At 47.9% G+C, this 19294-nt stretch overlaps 1 protein-coding gene across 2 annotated transcripts; it reads left to right on the forward strand.

Annotated features, from left to right (window-relative positions):
* The first annotated feature begins 4413 nt into the window (after positions 1 to 4413).
* ghrhrb (growth hormone releasing hormone receptor b) lies at positions 4414 to 17857 on the forward strand. Of its 2 annotated transcripts, XM_086047702.1 has the most exons (13): positions 4414 to 4705; positions 7155 to 7263; positions 10556 to 10660; positions 12382 to 12482; positions 13572 to 13669; positions 13786 to 13918; positions 15168 to 15321; positions 15412 to 15472; positions 15720 to 15789; positions 16237 to 16328; positions 16422 to 16551; positions 16646 to 16687; positions 17630 to 17857. In XM_086047702.1, exons 1-13 carry the CDS (start codon positions 4622 to 4624, stop codon positions 17834 to 17836), a joined length of 1386 nt encoding a protein of 461 aa, XP_085903828.1. In that variant the 5' UTR covers positions 4414 to 4621; the 3' UTR covers positions 17837 to 17857. The 2 variants fall into 2 exon arrangements, with proteins under 2 accessions (XP_085903828.1, XP_085903827.1); XM_086047701.1 differs by having other exon boundaries at positions 15168 to 15472.
* Positions 17858 to 19294: the final 1437 nt, after the last annotated feature.

Consider the following 19294-nt stretch of genomic DNA (forward strand, 5'->3'; position numbering starts at 1 on the left):
GCCCTTGTCGATTGTTCTAATGTCATCTCCCATAATCCAAAATGTACCGTATTGGCCTGCTTTCGAATTGTGGATTGAGGCGGAAGGCGACAGACGGAGCCGTCCAGGCCTGCCCGAGCCGATCTGAAAGAAAGCAATGAACTAAGCCAAGACGGCCACCCCGCGCCCACATTTACCATCCATTGAATGTGTTATCAGTGTTTTCGGGAGAATTTCTAGGCTTTCATTGTCATCAGTTTTAGCCGGTTGGCGTCAATTTGACATGAATTTTTGCTCTTCGGGGACACCCTTGATGTCGGAATTGCAGAACGTAAACCCATTTGAAATCAGGCTGACCGGCCTATAGGCGGGTACAATTCCCGCAAATGCAAAAAAAAAAAGCAAATGACGGACGACGGACGGGTTCCCCTGCTGCAGACGGATGACGAATAACGGACGCTCAATTTGTAGTAAAAGCGCCATCTCTGAAAATCAGCTTCCGTCAGTAATCCGGCCATCCGTCAGCAATTCGGGCGCCTCTGGCGGCTACACACCCGGTCAACCTGGTTACCGACCTGCTGCTCAACTTGTACCACTAATCCATCAAGAGGCTGCATTACGATAAGTAAGATTTGGCAGGTGCGGCGTGCCGAACGCCAAGAGAGAGGCTACGTGCTGCAGAATTTGTCGGTGCTCCCTAAGTGCTCCTTAAGTTTTTTTCCCCCCCAAATCCATTACCACCCTCAACTAACACATGCAATATACCAAACTATCATTTACCTTCTTGCATTATTAGCCTTTGGAACACTGCAGTATACAAATTGTCACCTTGAGACATTGAAGAAAACACCAAATACTGATTATAGGCTAGGGTATTTATTTCATTTCAGGGGTTGAAATGAATGAACTGAATTGGATGAACTAAGGATGTACCGTGACCAGCTTCATCATTTTAAGTAACAATATGTGACGAGCTCTGGCTAAAAGGTCCTCATGGGTTTAAAAAAAAAAGAAAAAAGATTAGGGTTAGCAGTGAAAATGGGCTAAAAAGCGCATAAGCCAATCAAGCACATTATTTACGAATTAGGGAAGGTATTTTTGGGAGAAACCTCAGTCTGAAATTTGAACCATCTGGTCTATTTTTGTCCATTAGTGAAAACGCGACCTGCACGCGGACTTTTGTACAAAACTGCTGCTTGTCGGAAGCATTTTTTTTAAATTTTATTTTATAGTTGAAATGTCTGCGCCGGAGAAGCTTCTTTTAATTTTGGTGTACATCGATCGTGACAATAAACAAAACAACATTGTCTTCTAAGTCTAAAACCTGATTGATGATTTAGGAGATGCCAAGTTTGCAGTGTTATGTCTGAAGAATGTGTGAGTTTGTAAGCCAAGCAGTCATCGCCCAAATCCTGGACTCATTTGTGCGTGCACATGTGTGGGCGGGCAAGCGGGTTTATTTGATCAGCGAGTGACCTGCTGTTTTCTCCAGCGCACAGCACAGAGAAGGATAAGTTCTAGGATGCGCACTTGTTAAACAAACGAACGAAGCAGCTGTGACCTGGCTTTTCCCATGTGACATTGTTTCTGCAATTAGTGAAAAGTGAGATGAGTCGCGAGTAAATAGTCAAGTATGAGACTTTACAATGACAAAGTGGCTTCACGCTGTACATCTTTAAATGACTTGACTTCACATGGCAGGCAATGAGAATATTTGACATGCAAAGGTTCCATTGCAACACTACTTACTATCTGAAAGCGCATCTTCAGCAGGGTGTGCACGTTGTTTTTACACGTCTTTAGTGCATTTAGAAATAAAGCTGCCTCGCCTTACTTCCCATGGGGGGGGGGGCAATTGGATTTTCAAAGGAAATCACTGAAGACCATGCAAGCCATCAGGTGATGTTAATTCTTGACTGCTGTGCAGAAAAACATCAGCCCAAAATCGACACTGGTGTTCAAGTTCATCTTGCTTGCATGCATATGATCAATTACGTTGACATGGTAAAGTTGATTCAAATGTAAAGCAGGGTGAAATTGCTCTCTAATTATGTGGCACTATAGAAACAATTATTTGTATTCTTTTGCTATTGTGCTGAGAAAGTTTCAAAGAATCCAACTACTCTACTGTATTGCTTGTCATCACTTTGGGATCCGGGTTGGTTCATGCTCGATGTGCAGTCGGGAAATCATCAAGGAAAATGAACATCAGTCTTGATGAGCCGGGAGTGACGTCTTCCCGACTCTGACATCGGCCCATTCCAATCAATCAAATTGGTCAAGATAGGTTTCCAAGCAAGGGCGCTATGCATGCTGACATAGTGCTTGGCGTGCAGCGTCTGCCTCACAGTTTGGGGGTTGCAGGTTTCGATCCAGGCTACAGCCTTCGTTGCTGTTTCTCAGAGTACTTTTCTTTCCTCCCACTTTTCCCAAAAATGCCAGGGGTGCCACAAAATCCGATTTGATCGTTTTTGATTGAGAACGTGTAAGAGCGTTGAATCGAATTGAATCGAGGGGTGAATTGAAGCCTCGCAATTGTTCTTTGGTGTGAGTGTGAACGGTTGTCGTTTTCCTTTGTGTGGCCCGCGATTGGCCGGCGGCCGGCAGCCGGCGCCAGGCAGGCGCATGTAGCGCGCCTCTGGCCCAAAGTCGGCTGGCATCGGCTCCAGCTCACCTGACACTCTGCATGGTGCGGATGCGCGGGATGCAGGCTCGTGTCTTGGATTTTGCCAAATGCTGCAGAAGCGTTTTGCTTTTCTCTGTCTCTTACTCCATTCCGATCAATCAAGTCGTCCGTTTTCGTCCCTGCGTGGGAGGAGTTGCTTTCCACCCGGCGGCGAAAAGGACAATTAGTGTGTCGGCCAGCGCGAACTCCCGCATCGGTCTGCCTTTGACAACATTATGATCACTTCCACCATCGAATGCTGTCCACGGCAAGCGCTCCTGCAGCTGATCGCATATTCTGCCTTCACCAAGAAAATGATGTCTGTTTTCGGGGATTGACTGAACAGTATGTTGGTGAGGTTGCAGTCGTGGGGAACTGCACTTGTCTCATGCTCACGTCACCAAATATCAAACGCAGTAGGCGGCAATTCTTCATCCCTGCCAACTAAAATGACAAGAATAAGTGACACACTGTTGAATGTCATTCTTAAGGCTGAACATTTGACACAATTGTTGTAGTGGGTGTGGGGACGCTAGAGAAGCGCCGATTATGCCGTGTCTGTCCGACCGACGTGTCAATCTGAGCGATGCCAACAACTGTCGGGCTGAGTTCACCGTGACGGCAGAGCAAACGTCTCTTTACAAAGCATCCGTCATTATTAGCAGTAGCACGATTATTATTGTTATCATTTTTGTGCACTTGTATCTCCATTTGGAAAGGTGCATTTCCATTTGTCAAGGACCTCAAAACGCAAATAAATCAAATGCATTTGTGGACTAGGTTGCACGTGAGCATTTTTAGACGTGATCTTGAATGGGAATCTGCGACTTGAACAACTACACGCCCCAATAAAGGGCAGCCATTTTTTCCAGAGAGAAATGAACACTTTTGTTTTGCATGCAATTATACAACACAATACCAAACAATAAAAAAGATGGATGGGCTACGCAAAGATATCTTTCATTCATCAAGTGAAATGTAAAATAACTAATAATCACTTGAAAGAAATGAAAGAGTCTGACAAAACGTTCACAAACACTCAATATGGTTGTAAATGTTTGAAGTACGAAAGAGTGCATGGGAGCAAAATGGCGCCTGGATCAACACATTGTTTTTCGAATAATGCAAAGGAAAGAGCACTGTTGCGAGCATTCTGCTTTTCCGCCGACACTTGACCTCGCGCCCCGGCACGATGCTCGCGGAGGCGCAGGCACGCAGCTGCAAACAGTCGGCGTCGCATTTGAGCTCAAGCACGCGCTGCCTTGCCTGCACTTCTGGAGACCGCCTTGCTCTCAAACGCTCAAATTTCTCAACTTGGTTCACCAAATTGGAACTGCGTCTTGATCAGAAAAAGCCCGAATGGTGTCAAGAAAGTGCATCATTCTTGAAGGTTTCACACTCAGATGAGGCTAGTTTTTTTGGGGTTTTTCTACACAGAATCCCACCACGATCAAATAGATTACTGTCATGGCGTAGGCACTGTAATAAACTTTGTAATATCTCGAATTCATTCAAGCTCACTTCATTTCTAATCCCAAAAGCTGCTGGATTCCTTTTTTTCCGTCTTCAAAATAACTTTAAACATGCCAACCATGTACCGCCCTACTTGAAGGGGTTTGAGATGTGTGCTCTTCATACAGATATGTGGCTTAATGATGACTTTGAGGCTGAAATAAGGAGCCTCCATCGCAAAGCGAGGACGCCCCCCGCGGCCGCATGTGACGAGCGCATGTGCGCGCGCGCGCGCGAGCGCGCTCATCCTCGTCTGCTCACTTGAGTCCGGATCCTCAGCCACATGCGACTGAAAGCAACTCAATTCCTACTCATCAGAACAAAAAGTCGACGGCAGCACCGCCATTGGTGCCTTTTCACTTGTGAATATTGAACGAAAAGGGGGTTTGGCTCGGATTGTTTGATTTGTCCGTTTTGTCCGGGAAATAAGCCCAAATTGAGGAGACGTCTCAAAGACTGCGCAGCATGTCTCCGTCTGAAGGCTTTTGGTGGAAACGGGCGACTACAACATTAGTTCAGCTGAGTGTGCTGCAGATGCTGTGGGAGACGGTGAGTGAGTCGTGCAGGACCCCGTCCCTGACTTGGGCCGCGTCGCATTCAAATTCTCCGTGTCTGCGTGCATGATTCAGGTTTTCGCTTTTCTCCTTGGCTTTATGAGGGATCTTCACGGTTTGTAGCGTGCATGGTCAATGACTCCATCCTGTCTTCTTATGTGTTCAATAATTAGTCTTTCTTTCTTCTCTTCAGACACTGAGGTCAATAAAAACCTCATTGCCTGAAGAAAAGCACAATCAATGATTGAACTCTCAGCAGTGTGAAAGCCAGAAGTCAAAATTGACTTCTATGCGATTGAAATTCTTCATATCAAACGTACAGCAAAATGTTATTGTTATTTTTATCAGTATTATCGTTGTTGTTGTTGAAGCCATTCCAGGAGCAGCGGTCAGATGGGATCCAGATAATGTAATTACATTGGCCGAGGGGAAACATCTTGAAGGGAGTTTAATAGCTGAACGGGGTTTCATAAAGTTCTACGAAAGCAGGCAACTCCTAATTAAAGAAGCAGAATATCAATGGTTGTGAAGTACCGTAAAGAGGAAACACCAAGCTGTGGAATATAATTAACTTCGAAACGGCTCAAATCTTATTTTGCTCTCATAAGCCCTTTCAAATGTCATGTCTGTAAAATTCCATTATCCAAACCGCTTATCCTCACGAAGGTGGCGAGTGTCTGTAAAATGCTTTGAGCATGACAAACACCCACATGTGGCCCCTCGATTTTCAGTCCTAAAATTGGAGATGAGAAGTGACCCTCGTGGCAGGTTTTTTTGTTTAACATCACAATCACCTGATTGATTGAGCATGATAATTAGGAAATAATACAGAGCTCCAAGCAGCAACTTAGTGAAGGCCTTCAAGATTTTTGCCTTTGCTTGCATCCGCGACTGCGTATTAAGGTATAAAGTCAATATTCTTTCTAATATCGTGGTCGTACGTTCGCCGTAGGTTATCAATATGCTGAGCGCGGTAAAATGCGTGTGTGGTATTGTCGTAACGTTTGGATCAACATTTCCAGCTAAAATGGTGTCCCAAATCTGCGTTTGGCTTCCTGATATTCTCACAATGAATATTTTAAGATTTGAAAGCGAAAACCTCTCAGACGGAGCAAAACACGCGAGCGGCGACAGAGTGGCCGAGCTCATGATTGGCAATCACTCCGTCTGAGCAAAGGACAACGACGGGGAGCCGGCCAAGAAGCGCACGACACGGAGACTGGCGTTTGACTGCCGCAATCGCGTGTCATCTTAACGATCCCACCTTGGGAAATCGGTTGACGGCGGGCGGCCATGGCTGCCCTTCGATAATGATCCCTTCAAGGCGCTGATTTCATTTGAGTCGCTTTCAGATTAACTGTTGCCATTCAAGAACCCAGGTTACAATTGACCGCAATCGCACCAGTCACATCATTTGTAGCGCTCGATATTGTCAGGCCTCCGCACATCTGCGTCATCACTCGTGACGCCATTTAGCAGATATGAAAGACATGTTTCACAGTCAAGCGTTGCACCACTAACGCGCACACATTTGCCACTCCTTGATTTTCCTCCTACCTCCTATATAAATATTTATACGTTTCAGTGTACACTTGTCACAAAAATGGGCTCGAGGCCGGATGCTGCGGCTTCTGCAGAAGGACGACCATCCCAAAAACAAAAGCAAGTCGCCAACAAAATGAAGGTTTTGAAGTGGCCTAGTCCAAGCCAGGACTTGAATCCAATTGCGGTGGGATGGCCTTCAGAAAGGCCGCCCGTGCTAAAAAATACCCAAAAGAAAACCACTCCAGAATTGCTGGCTTGAAGCAATTCTGCAAAGAAGACTGGGCCCAAATAGAGAGACGTGAATGGCTCATTGGGAGTTATAGAAAACGCTTGATTTCGGTTCTTGCGGCTGAGTTTGACCCAAGCAGTTAATCGGTTTCGGGGGCACGTACTTTTTCAGCAAAGGGCTCGGTACCTTTCAATATTTTTCCCCCTTCAAAAATAAAATCATTTACAAAACTTGGCTTATCTGTCTTCAACAAGCAATATCGAGATTTCCACTGGCGCCCGTGGCGGTCTTTGTCAATTTCTGGATAGGTCGCACGTTGGGATGCCCTTTCGGAGGCAAACCGCTTTGCACTCCCCTCATTAGGAGGCATTCTATCTCTGACTCACAAATATACAAGATGTACCCCCCTTACAAGATGTATGAGACTCTTCTTGTCTTGGTATTGGCACTTGAACTGTCTTTTCATCCTTCCGGTAGCATTTAGAATGAATTTCCTGTCTGCCGGCCATCATTCATTCCAATGGGTTTCATTTGCAAAGAAAAAAAACCCTCAAATTGCTGCTAAAGTGTGTCTGGATTTTGATGGGACAGCCTATATTTCACTGCGTCATGATCGTTGTCAAAGTTTCTTGTGGGTTCTGGGCAATGTGCGATTTCTGCTGCTGTCCAGACGGAGGCCATGCACCCGGACTGCGCCCTGGTGCTTCAGCACATGAAGGCTCAGGAAGAATGCGGCCTGATCATCATAGAGGAGGAAAAGCAGCTTTCTACCGGGACAGGTATGAAGCAGTGCCACTCCAAATTGTTGACACAGGCGATAGGGCACTTCTCTGCCACTCGCACTCTTCAAAGTTGACTACGTGTGTCGATTCCAATATTTCCTATGACCTTTAAAAAAAATGACACGAGGCCCGGCCGCAACTTGGGCACACAGCGGAGTAGGAATGTCGCTTTGTTCCCGATGATGAAGGTGAAACTTGGACAAAGAAGTCGGGCTGTTTTGCACAGTAGCCAGCTGGCAGTCGGTGGGTCGCCTGAGCAGGAGAGCAACTTTGAGAACTTGAACATGGAAGAAGGAACAAAGCAAAATCCGGCCTTGCGCTCTATCTCAGCAAAATAGCCAGACGTTTCTCCATTTTCTCCGCTTTTGGTTTGATCCGCCACGCTGACGTTGAAGGTCAGTCAACGTCGGCTCTTCCCAACAAGATGAAACAAGGTTTGTTTCCCTGAACTGACAGCTAAGCTACACAAGTGCAGCGCAACATTTCTCTCCTTTAAAATCCCACGTCACTCCTATCTGCCTCTTCTTGTTCTCGCTCTTGGCTTGTGCCTTATCACTCACTCGCTTGTTTATTGAAGGGAGGATATTGCACCGCATATCCCAGCGGTGCCCTTTCTCTCGTAATACTTGTAACAATATTATGGTAGCGGCAATGAAGAAAAATCTTTTATTGGACCGTGACAAAACAATGATAACCGAGGTATGGGCCGTAGACAAGCGGCGGGCTGAGTAACGCGCGTCTGAGACGATAAAGGCGACATTTAGACGGACATTGGGAATGGCAACGGCTCCCTTGCAAATTGTCCTCATTGGAGCGCATCGTAAATGTCAAAAGCGCGTGTCCATATATGAAGGTTGCCGCCAAACACTGAGAACCGAGACCAAAACAGCCCTATCTGACTCTCTTGACTTTTTCAGCACAACTCACTAAATTGGGTGCGGTGCATCAAAGACGGCAAAACGTGACGGCCGGGGCCTCATCGTGCTACACTTTGACATGCACGTGCAACGGTCCTAGGAGTTCTTAAGAAAGCCCTTCCCTATACAAAGCGTATTACATATATTGCGGTCACGAATAAGTGGGAATGAAGGTATATTTTTCTCGGAATATATTTCTTGCCATTGTGAGGAGATGCGCTTCGGATGAATGTATTTTTTGAAGGCGGCCGCTGTGGGGTGAAAAGCAGCTTCTCGTGGCAGCGCTGGGCCCGAGCTCGGCGGGTAAACGGTGAGGCTTGTGTTAGTGAGTGCATCGTCCAAGCCACATCTGCCAATCACAAACTTCACTTCCAGACCAAATCGCTCAACAATTGGTGAAAATGGTCGGCCAACAAGCTGCTGGTGGAAATTGGGCTCCTGTTGGTCAAACGCAAACAAATCCAATATTTGGGGGCTCAGAGTGCGTCGCCGCTGACGGGCCCAACAAGGCGTCAGCTTGACACATATTTGGAATCGCTTACAATCAGCCCGAGAAAAAAAAGTCCCCCGCTAAGGACGGTTTTGCATCGGCGTAGACGACATCTACCTTTTCCGACATTTGGAAGGGAAACTCCAAAGAGTGCTCCCTTGCATCAAAGCGACTGTTCCAATATGTCCTTCACACAAATGTAGTGCTTAGGAACATTACATTCAATGCACGCCACACAAGCCACAGCAACAAAAACACAGGGCTGTTATGTGAGGAGCCAGAATAGCGGTAAAGAGCAGTTCTTTCATTTGCAGTAGTCCTCGCAATGTCACAAGCCCTAATTAGCACCTAATGAAGGAAGCAAGCGCCGGGCACGCCATGCCATTCAAATTGGAGCATCGTGGCCTTTTACTCCCGCCCGTCGAAGCACGCAGTGGCCTTCCATTAGCCGGAGAGCCATTAGTACATGACATAGGCACTAATGTGCCGTTTGAATGCATACGCCAACTCAACCTGAGCGCAGCAGCCATGTGCACCTACAGCTGTCAAGCGTTCACTTGCTGGAAAATAACCATCTCTCATTCGAAAGACATAACTCACAGCAAGGGAGTTGGAGAGAAAGTGTTCACTGCTTTTGCTTTCACGGTGTAAAAACAAGCCCTTATAGTTTCATCACACCGTGGAATAACTGACTTTGTAAATCAAATGCGGTTGAATCGCGGTTGGAAGCAGGGGCGGAGCCATGGGTGGGCCTGGGTGTGCACAGGCCCACCCCGATTGACAGACTGACCACCCAAGTGAGATTCATGAAAACATATATACTTTTACATTTTTGCTCAATTATTATTCAATTATTTTGGAATTTGTGTTTTGTTTTTTTTTATTTGATTGACTATGAAGAATGACATAATTATGGTTGTCTCGGGAAGCTCTGAACTTCATATTATTTCGCTTGCCATCTTATTTGAATATACGCTGTGTCAGGACAGGCGGATTGTGCTGGGTGAGAGAAATATTCACGCCCACCCTGATTTTTGCAGGCCCACCCACTAGCCACGTTCTGGCTCTGCTCCTGGTTGGAAGTCAAACGTTTTTTGTTTTTGAATTGTCCAAACTTGAATGACAAATGTGTAACATGAATGTACGGGGTTTTACTCGCGCCCTACCTAACATTTCACTTTTTAGCATTCAGAATCGAAGACTGAATAATCGACTACGGTTAGTAGTATAATGAGTAGGACTTGGACGAAGACTGACGACGCATATCATAATGATGCAGCGGTCGTCGACTGCTGGAGCATTGTGTCCGTGCAGCTATACGTTTCCAGGATCAAGGAAGTCACCGCGACGTTGGCCGCTCGGCGTTAACTTCAAGTCCTTTCGAGATAAGGGCTATTGTCGAATAAAAATGAAGATTGCGGGGAAAAAAATGACGGTACACCAGAGAAAGGGGTGAGGCCACGGTTGACGCTTGAGTCAAAGAGATTTCCCAAAAGGAGCAATCGGCACGGTTAATCCCGATGAACGCAAGGATGCAAAAAGGACACAAAAGCACAATTTGCACGTTTCCAAAAAAGCAAATAGATAGGAGAAGTAAAAAAAACCCCAAAAAGTGACAACGACAACAAAGAAAACAAAGCAATACGAGAAAAGGAACAATGAAGGATGTCAGCAAAGTTGGTGAAAATGAAGAGCAAAGTGTGGCCCCAAACAAGATGACAGACAGCAGCGAGCTGCCGCGAGAACGTCGCAAATGCACTCGAGTACGTTGGAAGACTTCCCAGCGGGGGGCCGACGGCAGTCTCGTTTCTTCTCGGGGCGACGTGACCGGCCGGCGCAGTTGAGGTGCTGTGCGACAAATAATGTTGTTTTCCCGCCTTAGGGTGCCCGACGCTGTGGGACGAGATCGGCTGCTGGCGTGGCGTTGAGGTGGGCCAGGTGCTCGGCGTGTCGTGCGCCAACATCTCGCAGCTGTTTCACAACAAAGGTAGGTTGCGATCGATCGGCTTTGGGGAGCCGCGCTGCCAAAAAGTGCACACAAGCCCTTTTGAAAAGAAAACTTTGCGCTTCAATTTTGAATCATGCTTTGCGCGTTGGAGTATGATGGGGAGAAATCTCCGACAGAATACAACGTAGGGCTTTGTCCACCAAGTGGCATCGCCAGGTCCTTCCACGTTTCAGTTGATATCTCGGCAAAGTGAGCGTTCTATTTTTAAACATTTCCCAAGACCGGTCCTGCGGCCTTGCCGAGTGCTTTATGAAGACATTTGCGGATATTCCGACACGCTTCCCAAATGCTCGCAGCCTTGTCGAGTCTCACATTGGTTTGGCGCAAACGCAAAAACGTCCTGTACATGCTATTTTGCGCTAGCGTACAGCCTGGCCTGCAGGCCCGAGCGGCAAGCGTTCCACCGATTCGGGTCGGCCCCAAGCGGCGAGTGTCAGCAGCAAGTGTGCGCACTTTGTGTTTTCTGCAGCAGCTGTTGCGGGAGAATTGCGACTCCTGGCTTGATCTGTTCCACGCAGGCGTCCGTTGCTTTAGTTTTTGCTCTCAATGACAGTCCGCAATGATGCCATGATCTTCTGCAAAAGACAAGACCAATCCAAGAGCAGCCTTGCGCGCTATCAGCCGGCACTCCGCTATTGGCATCGAGCCAACTTGCGCTCTCCGCTCGATTGCCGAGAGAAGACGGCGCGAAGCGCAAGTGGAAAGGAGTCCTTCAATTTGAGCTGAGCAACGGCAGGTTGGCGCCGATGACCTCATAACGCAATGTTAGCGGTGTTCCCGGCCCCCGGTGCATTTCCGCCTCCACGGGTGCCAGCAAAAGTCAAGTGCGCCCGAGTTGCCGATGCGCGATTCCATCGGCGCGACCGTTGCGGGGAAAATAACGAATTGGAAAATCAAAGAGTTCATTGTAGGAGCCCGCGGCAGGAGTGAGGAATTGGCACGGCTTGTTAAGCGAGGCGATGCGGAGAACTGGCGGGCTCTCCGGAGCCTCAGCCTTCGCCCCAGCGCACACCCGCCGATGCCGTGGCTGCAGGGGCTGCGCGTCACCTGACTTTCAAATCCTTTGTCAAGCGCGGCTACGGCAAAACCTCCCACGACTGAATCTCCTTGGACGCGCGGGCGGATTTTCACCACGCTAGCTACTCCGTGCGCTTATCTCTCCCGAAACTGTAAACCTTGTCACCTGGTATTTCGGATGGATGCTTTCCAGCGCGCCGAGTTTACCTCCATCACTGCAACTCCGGGCCATCGTGCCAGAAAATGGCTCCGATTGAGCGGAATCGGCGACCATCGGAGGGCTTTGCGCTGTGGCCCGAGTGCCATCGCAAATGGGGCTATGGATGAACAGAGGCCAAGGCATCAGCGAGCTGCCGTCGGTATTTCGGGCCGGCCCGAGTCATCGGCGACAGCCAAATGGACTTTTTGCTACTCGCACACGTGCGGGAGCCTCACACCTGACAAAGGGCAAATCATCAGGAAACGGTGTTGGATAACTTTCGGTCCCACACACCGATGGCGGTGACATTGTCCCAGATTCTTTTGATTTGACCAATCACCAAGCTGCGCGCGCGCGTGCGTGCGTGTCTGTATGTTGACGGATTCCATTGATTTCCTCGCTTCCTCGCTGTGGTTTGTGCATTTGGAGCCTCTGTACAAATGTGCTTCTGGCGCGCTAGCCTCAGCTTGATTTGGTGTGGTAGGTTCCATCTTCAGGAACTGCACGGAGAGCGGCTGGTCCGAAGTGTACCCGACCTACGCGGACGCCTGCGAGTTTGCCGACGACACCGAAGCGGAATCGGAGGTAGACGTGAGCGCACAACTGATTGCCAAGGTTGTGCTTGACAGATGTCGGATGATGACAACAGCAAAAGGAGAATTCCATTTCCAAATGCTGCTCTCATTTGCCAAATATATTCAGTCCATATTTGAATGCACTCATGCATTATGACATTGTATCGTACGCGATTGCACCTCTCCGCCGGCTTCTGCTGCAAAGCGGCACTTGAGGACACGTACTCGGCTCAACTTTATTGTTCGAGCACTTGAAAAAGAAGCGTCGCCGCATCCAAAAAGTGCCGTGCGCCAAGTCAAAATGCCACCCTCAAAACACAGGCAGTTCAAGCAACAAATGAGTAACATCAAGAATAGCTCCGTCGAAGATGAAAGCTTCTGCTTTTTCCTGTGCCGCACTGCGCATGGCGCATTTTGGACTGGGAAGTGCGAGCCCATCCGGGGAAGGCAGATGGCTGCCCCATGCTGAGTCTCGGTTCTGCTTTGGCTTCATAGCGGGCCTTGACATGCGCTCGCTCACGCGCTCGTCACTTTCCGCCTGTTATTATTATTATTATTATTTCCGGATGCCATTTTCAGCAACCTAATAAATAGATGAAGAAATCTAATCATCAAAATGACGCTGTATGGATCCATAGCAACAGCACATTTCCTTTCCACACTGAAAAAAAAGAGGGTTGAGTCTACTCCGTTTGATTTTGTCAAGTGCTTGCACAAAACAAAATCATCCGTGTCCAGATCAATGTGTAAAGTAGATGTGTAGCCTGCAATCTGGATTCTGATGATTTTTCGGGCTACTTTACAATCGTGGGTTCATACCGTTTACACGTTCGGTACGTGCATTCGCACTGTACGGCGTGCGTGCGCTCGTACGAGAGGAGACGCCTCGACGTCACGAAACCGGAGACTTTTTCCATTTCCGTGAGGTTGAGGTCACCGGGTGTCGTTCATTTAGGACAGCTGCGGCCCGGTAACACGTTTGTTTGCGACTCAGCTGCAAATGTTCACGGCGGCCTCGGTAAGCCTTACGTCGAGCGGACTGCGCTGAATTCAGGATCATACGAAAGCGCTCACCCCGCTTTTGTGTCTTGCCATCCAGACGACCTACTTCTCCAACTTCAAGCAGGTGTACACAGCTGGCTATGCCACCTCCCTCGTCTCGCTCATATCTGCCATGTTTGTCTTTACGGTCTTCAGGTAAAATGGGGAACCGTGGCGAGTCTGCCTGCTCCTAACGCAGTAACATTCTCATTTGAACATTTTTATCCAAAATCCTTTCAAATGTGCCGGGCCGTTCGTTTCTCTTTCTCTAGGAAGTTTCACTGCACCAGGAACTACATCCACATGAACCTCTTCTTCTCTTTCATCTTGAGAGCCAGCGCCGTTTTCATTAAAGATGAAATTCTCTTCTCCAATGAGGATCTGGACCACTGTTTCATGTCAACTGTGAGTGAAGTCCATCGTTGCGCTTGTAATGTCAACAAATTCACTACACGTTGGCAAAGTCAGCCAGAGTCACCAAACAATGCGGACAATTCATAGAAATGCCCGCTAGTTTATGTAGCGCATCGAAACATGCAAAGGGAAGAATAGTAGTCCGTTGCTTTTGCAGCGTTCAAAAAGACTAAGAGCATTATGGAAAGTTTGAATTGTGTCAAGGGGCTGCGCGTGGGGTTCAGGGAAGCAGAATGTAGTCAAAAAACAACATGTATTTATTTTCCAAAAGAACAACCAAACAAGGTGCTTGCGTGATCAAAATTCACAAAATGAACACAAAAAAGAGCCAAAGTAACCATCCCCTCCCCCAAATAAAATTCCTCAACTGGACTTGGACAGCAAACGCAAACAATGAACCAAACAGAGGAGAAAGAAAAGCAGGAAACTTGAATGCGAGCAAGTGACGAGACAACGAGGAACAGCTGCGCAAGACACGCGCGGCTGAGGCAGCTGATTGGACCACACAAGGGACCGCCTTGACCGGCGCACCTGGACACAAATACCTAACGAAACAGACATGGGAAACGTGACAGAACAAAATCAACAAAAATCGCCATCAATAGACTGCAACTGCACTCAAGAAAAGTGTGGAATTTAGTCCATTTCATTTTGTCAAGCGCATCCACACAAACACGTTTCAAGCATACTTAAAACATGTCTCTGACTCCAGTTGATTTTATTTCGCGCAAGCACTTGACAAGAAGAAATGAAGAGTCAATTCAACACGCCATTTTTTTTTCCCAGTGTGTTTCAGGCGGGGACGCATGTGAATCTTTGATGGTCTTCCTTGCTGGGTTTGGAGCAGGATGGCAGATGAATTCATTCTTACACTGGCAAAGAGGAATAAACAGGAATGAAATCATTGAATAGATGGCAAAAAACGGGTGTACAGATGGAGGAAAAAAAGGATGCAATATCAAAATTCACAGCATTCACACAATATTGTAAAAAAAACAAAAGTCATCTTGTGTTTTATCTGAAGTGCCGTTCAGATATTCCCTCCGACCTCAATTACGTTTAATGGCGCACTCAGCTGCAGCCGCCATTCAACCAGACCGAGTGTTCTGTGTCAAAATGACAGCTTAGCAGCAGCCCGATGTTTTATCGCGCGCGCGCCCACAGACGGATGCGAGAGGCCGTTCCGGCACGCCTGCGATAAATGTGACAGCGGCCTTCTTTTATTGCTGCCATCCTGCAGACGGCGTGTAAGTCAGCGGTGGCCTTCTTCCAGTTTAGTATCTTGGCCAACTACTTCTGGCTCTTGGTGGAGGGCATGTACCTGCAGACACTGCTGGCTCTCACCTTTGTCTTCCAGAAGAAATACTTCTGGTGCTACGTTCTCATCGGCTGGGGTGAGTGTTGGCAAGCCGCGGTCGTCGTGGCCGCGCGCACCTTCGGCCGTCTTGAACGCGAGTCACAGCGGATCTCTGGCTGCTCCCCAGGTGTCCCATCCACAATCATAAGCGCCTGGATCTTGACTCGCAACTTCTACGACAACAGAGGGTGAGCTGATACCAACTGAGAATTGTGCAGTACTTGCATGCGTCCATCCGTCAACTTTCTCTCCCGCTTAGAGTGAAGCGCAATCGTTCGGCGTCCGTAGCGAGGAAGAAGAAGACAAACAACTGAGGCTTTGCCTCAATGTCGCTTCATGTCTTGTGGTGGCAAAGTGCTCCTGTGCTTTATGGGGAGAGCGGCGATATTTCGGCCCGGCCTTGTTTATCTCATTAACGCATGTGCTGTGCCTCAGCTGCTGGGACGACACAGATGTGGCCTTCATCTGGTGGATCATAAAAGCTCCGATAACCGTATCACTGCTGGTGAGTCAAGTTATCGAGGCACGGCTACCGTCATACATACAGTTTCATATATATTTATATATCAGCACAAAATGGTGCTGGTCCGTTATTGATCATCCGTCTTTTTTCGTGACGAACCGAATTGCAATCGTCAGTGTGCCGTGAGAGCTCTTTAGGTGTGCCGCGGGAAATTGTCAAATTTCACTGAATTGGCCAAAAGAGTATTGAGTATTTTTTTTTTTTTTCAGATATAACAAATAACGTACCTTTGTCGATCCATCTATGCCAGTGACTTATCGTGACAGACGGAACAAGTAAATGATCTTCTATTAGATGGCTGAAAGTGTGTCATTGACGATTGACGGAATTTCCCACACGTCAAATATGTGCCTTGGCTCAATAAAGGGTGGGGAATGATTGGCCTATTGCGTCCCTGCATGTGTTGGCAACGTGTATTCATTTGTGCAGGTCAACTTCATCATCTTCCTGAATGTGATCCGCATTCTGGTGCAGAAACTGCGATCTCCCGCAGTCGGTGGCAACGATAGCAGTCACTTCAAGTGAGGCCGCATGTGACGACGATACGCTTGCGATGAAACCCGCTTGACTGAATCGTGTGGTTTCGGGGTGTTTGTTTTTTGGCGGGCTCGCAGGAGACTGGCCAAGTCCACTCTGCTGCTCATTCCGCTTTTTGGGATGCACTATATGGTGTTTGCTTTCCTACCGGAGAACACGGGAGCAGAGGCTCGTCTTTTCATCGAGCTTGGCTTGGGATCCTTTCAGGTGCAGTCTTGACAGCCTCATCCTTTTTTTCTTTTCATATATCCACAAAGTACAACGTACGCGTTGTGTAACAATGACCCTTGTTTGGTTCTAGGGATTTGTTGTGGCCCTACTCTACTGTTTCTTAAATGGTGAGGTAAGCGACTTTGACGGAACAGCATCACATTGTCTGTCATCGCTTTCAAAAATATCTAGCATCCTTTTCCATGTTTTCCATAAGCGTCAGCAGTTTAAAAGCGGCTACCGGTGAGCCAAACTCTCTTAAAGAGCCTGTAAAGTGAATCGGGGGTTTCCAACTGAATTGTGGAGCATTAAGCGCTTTTGCACCACTTCAATTGTCCGGGCGATTTTGTACACACTTGAGCTGGCTGTTTTTTTTTTTAAATCAGTCCGCTTTCAGGCAAGACAAGAGAAATTGCACCATACCGTTTGAGAAGCTGAAATTGCAAGCATTTCGACAATTTTCAATTCGAAAAGGCATCTCAGCGATGTGGCGTTTATCAAAAAGAATGATGGATTCCTTTGATCGTTCTTTATATGCAATGAAGCAATGAGTCATTGCACCTCTACATATTTATTTTCACTTTACAGGAGCTTTAACCAAAGACGGCACACTTGTGTTCCAACGGCAGGTCTGACCTTCAATTTGTGATTTTCAAAGTGAATTCTATAATTCTAGGGGAAAAACATGAACGTTCCTATTCCAAGCTAAGCGCTTGTGCAAGACCAACCCAGGCTAGACCTCATCAACAAGTCCACCTCCAAAAGCGTCAGATTGAGTACAGGCGTCAGATTGAGAGCAGTGTGCTCAGCCCACTGCTCTTTCCACCGATGACACACGCAACCGCGTACGGTCACAGCGCCACGTTGGCAACAAGGACCCCTCCATGCACAAAACATCGCAAACAGGCAGTTCAGTGGCCCTCAAGGAGCAAAGTTTCCCAGCCCTGGTCAAAAAGATTCTTTGAGCAAGCTTACTCCCAAACTGCAAAGTAGCTCATCAGAAGTAGATAGACTTTGGATTTCAGTCAAGTGTTGCCACGTTTTCTTGAGTGTTTGTGCTGGCGTGTGTGTCCAGGTGCAGGCGGAACTGAAGAAGAGGTTTTGGAAGTGGCAGACTCAGAATTACCTGCGCTATAGTAAACGTCGCCGAACCTTGTTCACCGAAAGCAGCACGGTTACTCAAATATCCGTCCTGGACAAAAGCAGCCCCAAAGAGCAGCCGGCCTGCGCCGCAAATGCCCTTCCAAGCGCGGTCGCAGCCTGCGACGTGTCGGCAGTTTGAGCAAGAGCGGCCGGCCGGGCGGGCGGGTGTGCATGCGGGCGGGAGTGCGGGCGGGCGGGAGTGCGGGCGGGCGGGCGGGCGGGCGGGCGGTAGGCTCCGCGCGAGCTGCCGCCCGTTCCGCGCCGGATTCAACCCGGACGGAGCAAGTGACTAGATCACACAGCTCGCTTGAATGTATCTTTGGGCGGTTTGTGTGCGCGTGAGTCGTCGGGTGTGACGTTCGGGGAAGTCGGTCAGTTGATGAACCTTTGTGAGGATGCGGGATCCTTCGCCATTGCCTTGTGTCGACTCATCTTCATCAAATAAAATCCGGATTGCGCATTGCGGCTCGCTGTGTCCGTTGGACTTGATTTGTCTTTGACTGACGGAGGGGAAAATTCCTCTCAAATAGAATTGCTTCATTCTTCTTGTTCCAGGCCCACAAGTTGCTTGATACAGGGCACCTGAAATATTTCAAATGAACTGTCAAGAGCGAAAAAAACAAAGCAAACGCTTTCTACAGAGTATCTTCGGATACTAGAAAAAGGCGCAAACCCTTCGTCAATAAAGATTCCAACCAAACAGCGGAAAGAGCTCGAGGCCCGACTAAAGCTGCAGTAACTCTTCAACCAACAAGGCATCATCGGCTCCGACGCACAAATGCAAGTACACGCCTGACTCTTCACATCAGGGGGAGAAAAAAAGGAAAACTAATTATAAACTAATAGCTCTTCGATGCCATATAATGTTGACACGGGCAATCCAAATTTCACCGCTGAGCCCATCTGTTGCTAAGGCCGTTGCTAACCAAAGCGCAGAGCAGCCTGGCGCGATGAATGAAACGCATACGGCGACAAGCGACCGTCAAGCCAAGAAATGAAAGAGCAATTCAGTCAACGGCGTTGAGGCAATGCGGATACGGGGACCTTCAGCTGCCGCCAACGCTGTACATGGACTATGAAACTTGCGCTCACTCTTTGTGTTCATAGGTTGACTCATCCAACACTTGACTTCTGGCTTCGATTTGCCGAGAAGATCATTGCAGGGCGGCAGCGTCAACATGTCTTGAAAGGAAACGTTGTATTTTTCATCTCAGAAGCTGTAATCCTGCAGCGTTTCTCATCTGGTTTGCCCCCAAAAGCGGCCGGCGCACAGTGGACACTCAACTTCAGTCTTTGCTTGACCGCACTCCCGCGCGGTGCACACGTGGCAATATTTCCTCGGGCGCGACGTTACTTGCATTTGCGCGTGGGCGGAAAGCCGGCCTTGTAAGTTTCTCTCATGCGAAAAAGATTTTGCTCTTCCCGGTTCCATTTTCCGACAAGACAACAATACGTTGCAGTTGTTGTTGCTTATTGAACCCGGCATCGAGACCGATCAAGGTGGGGATTTTCAATCTCGTTTTATTGCCTGTATATCCCCCTGAAAGCGACAAAAACATATAAAGAACAACTTTTTCAGAATGCAATTTTGTCCATG

Source organism: Filicampus tigris, chromosome 12 (assembly GCF_054856515.1).
Source record: "Filicampus tigris isolate MCC_2025a chromosome 12, RoL_Ftig_1.0, whole genome shotgun sequence".
NCBI classification, from domain to species: Eukaryota; Metazoa; Chordata; class Actinopteri; order Syngnathiformes; family Syngnathidae; genus Filicampus; species Filicampus tigris.

Bases quoted from the DNA above. Each gene is read 5' to 3' on its own strand.
- ghrhrb (XM_086047701.1), top strand. From the start codon at position 4,622: ATGTCTCCGTCTGAAGGCTTTTGGTGGAAACGGGCGACTACAACATTA. The intron at 12,483-13,571 runs GTAGACGTGAGC...CTTGCCATCCAG, and splicing joins ACACCGAAGCGGAATCGGAG to ACGACCTACTTCTCCAACTT. The intron at 16,552-16,645 runs GTGCAGTCTTGA...GTTTGGTTCTAG, and splicing joins TTGGCTTGGGATCCTTTCAG to GGATTTGTTGTGGCCCTACT.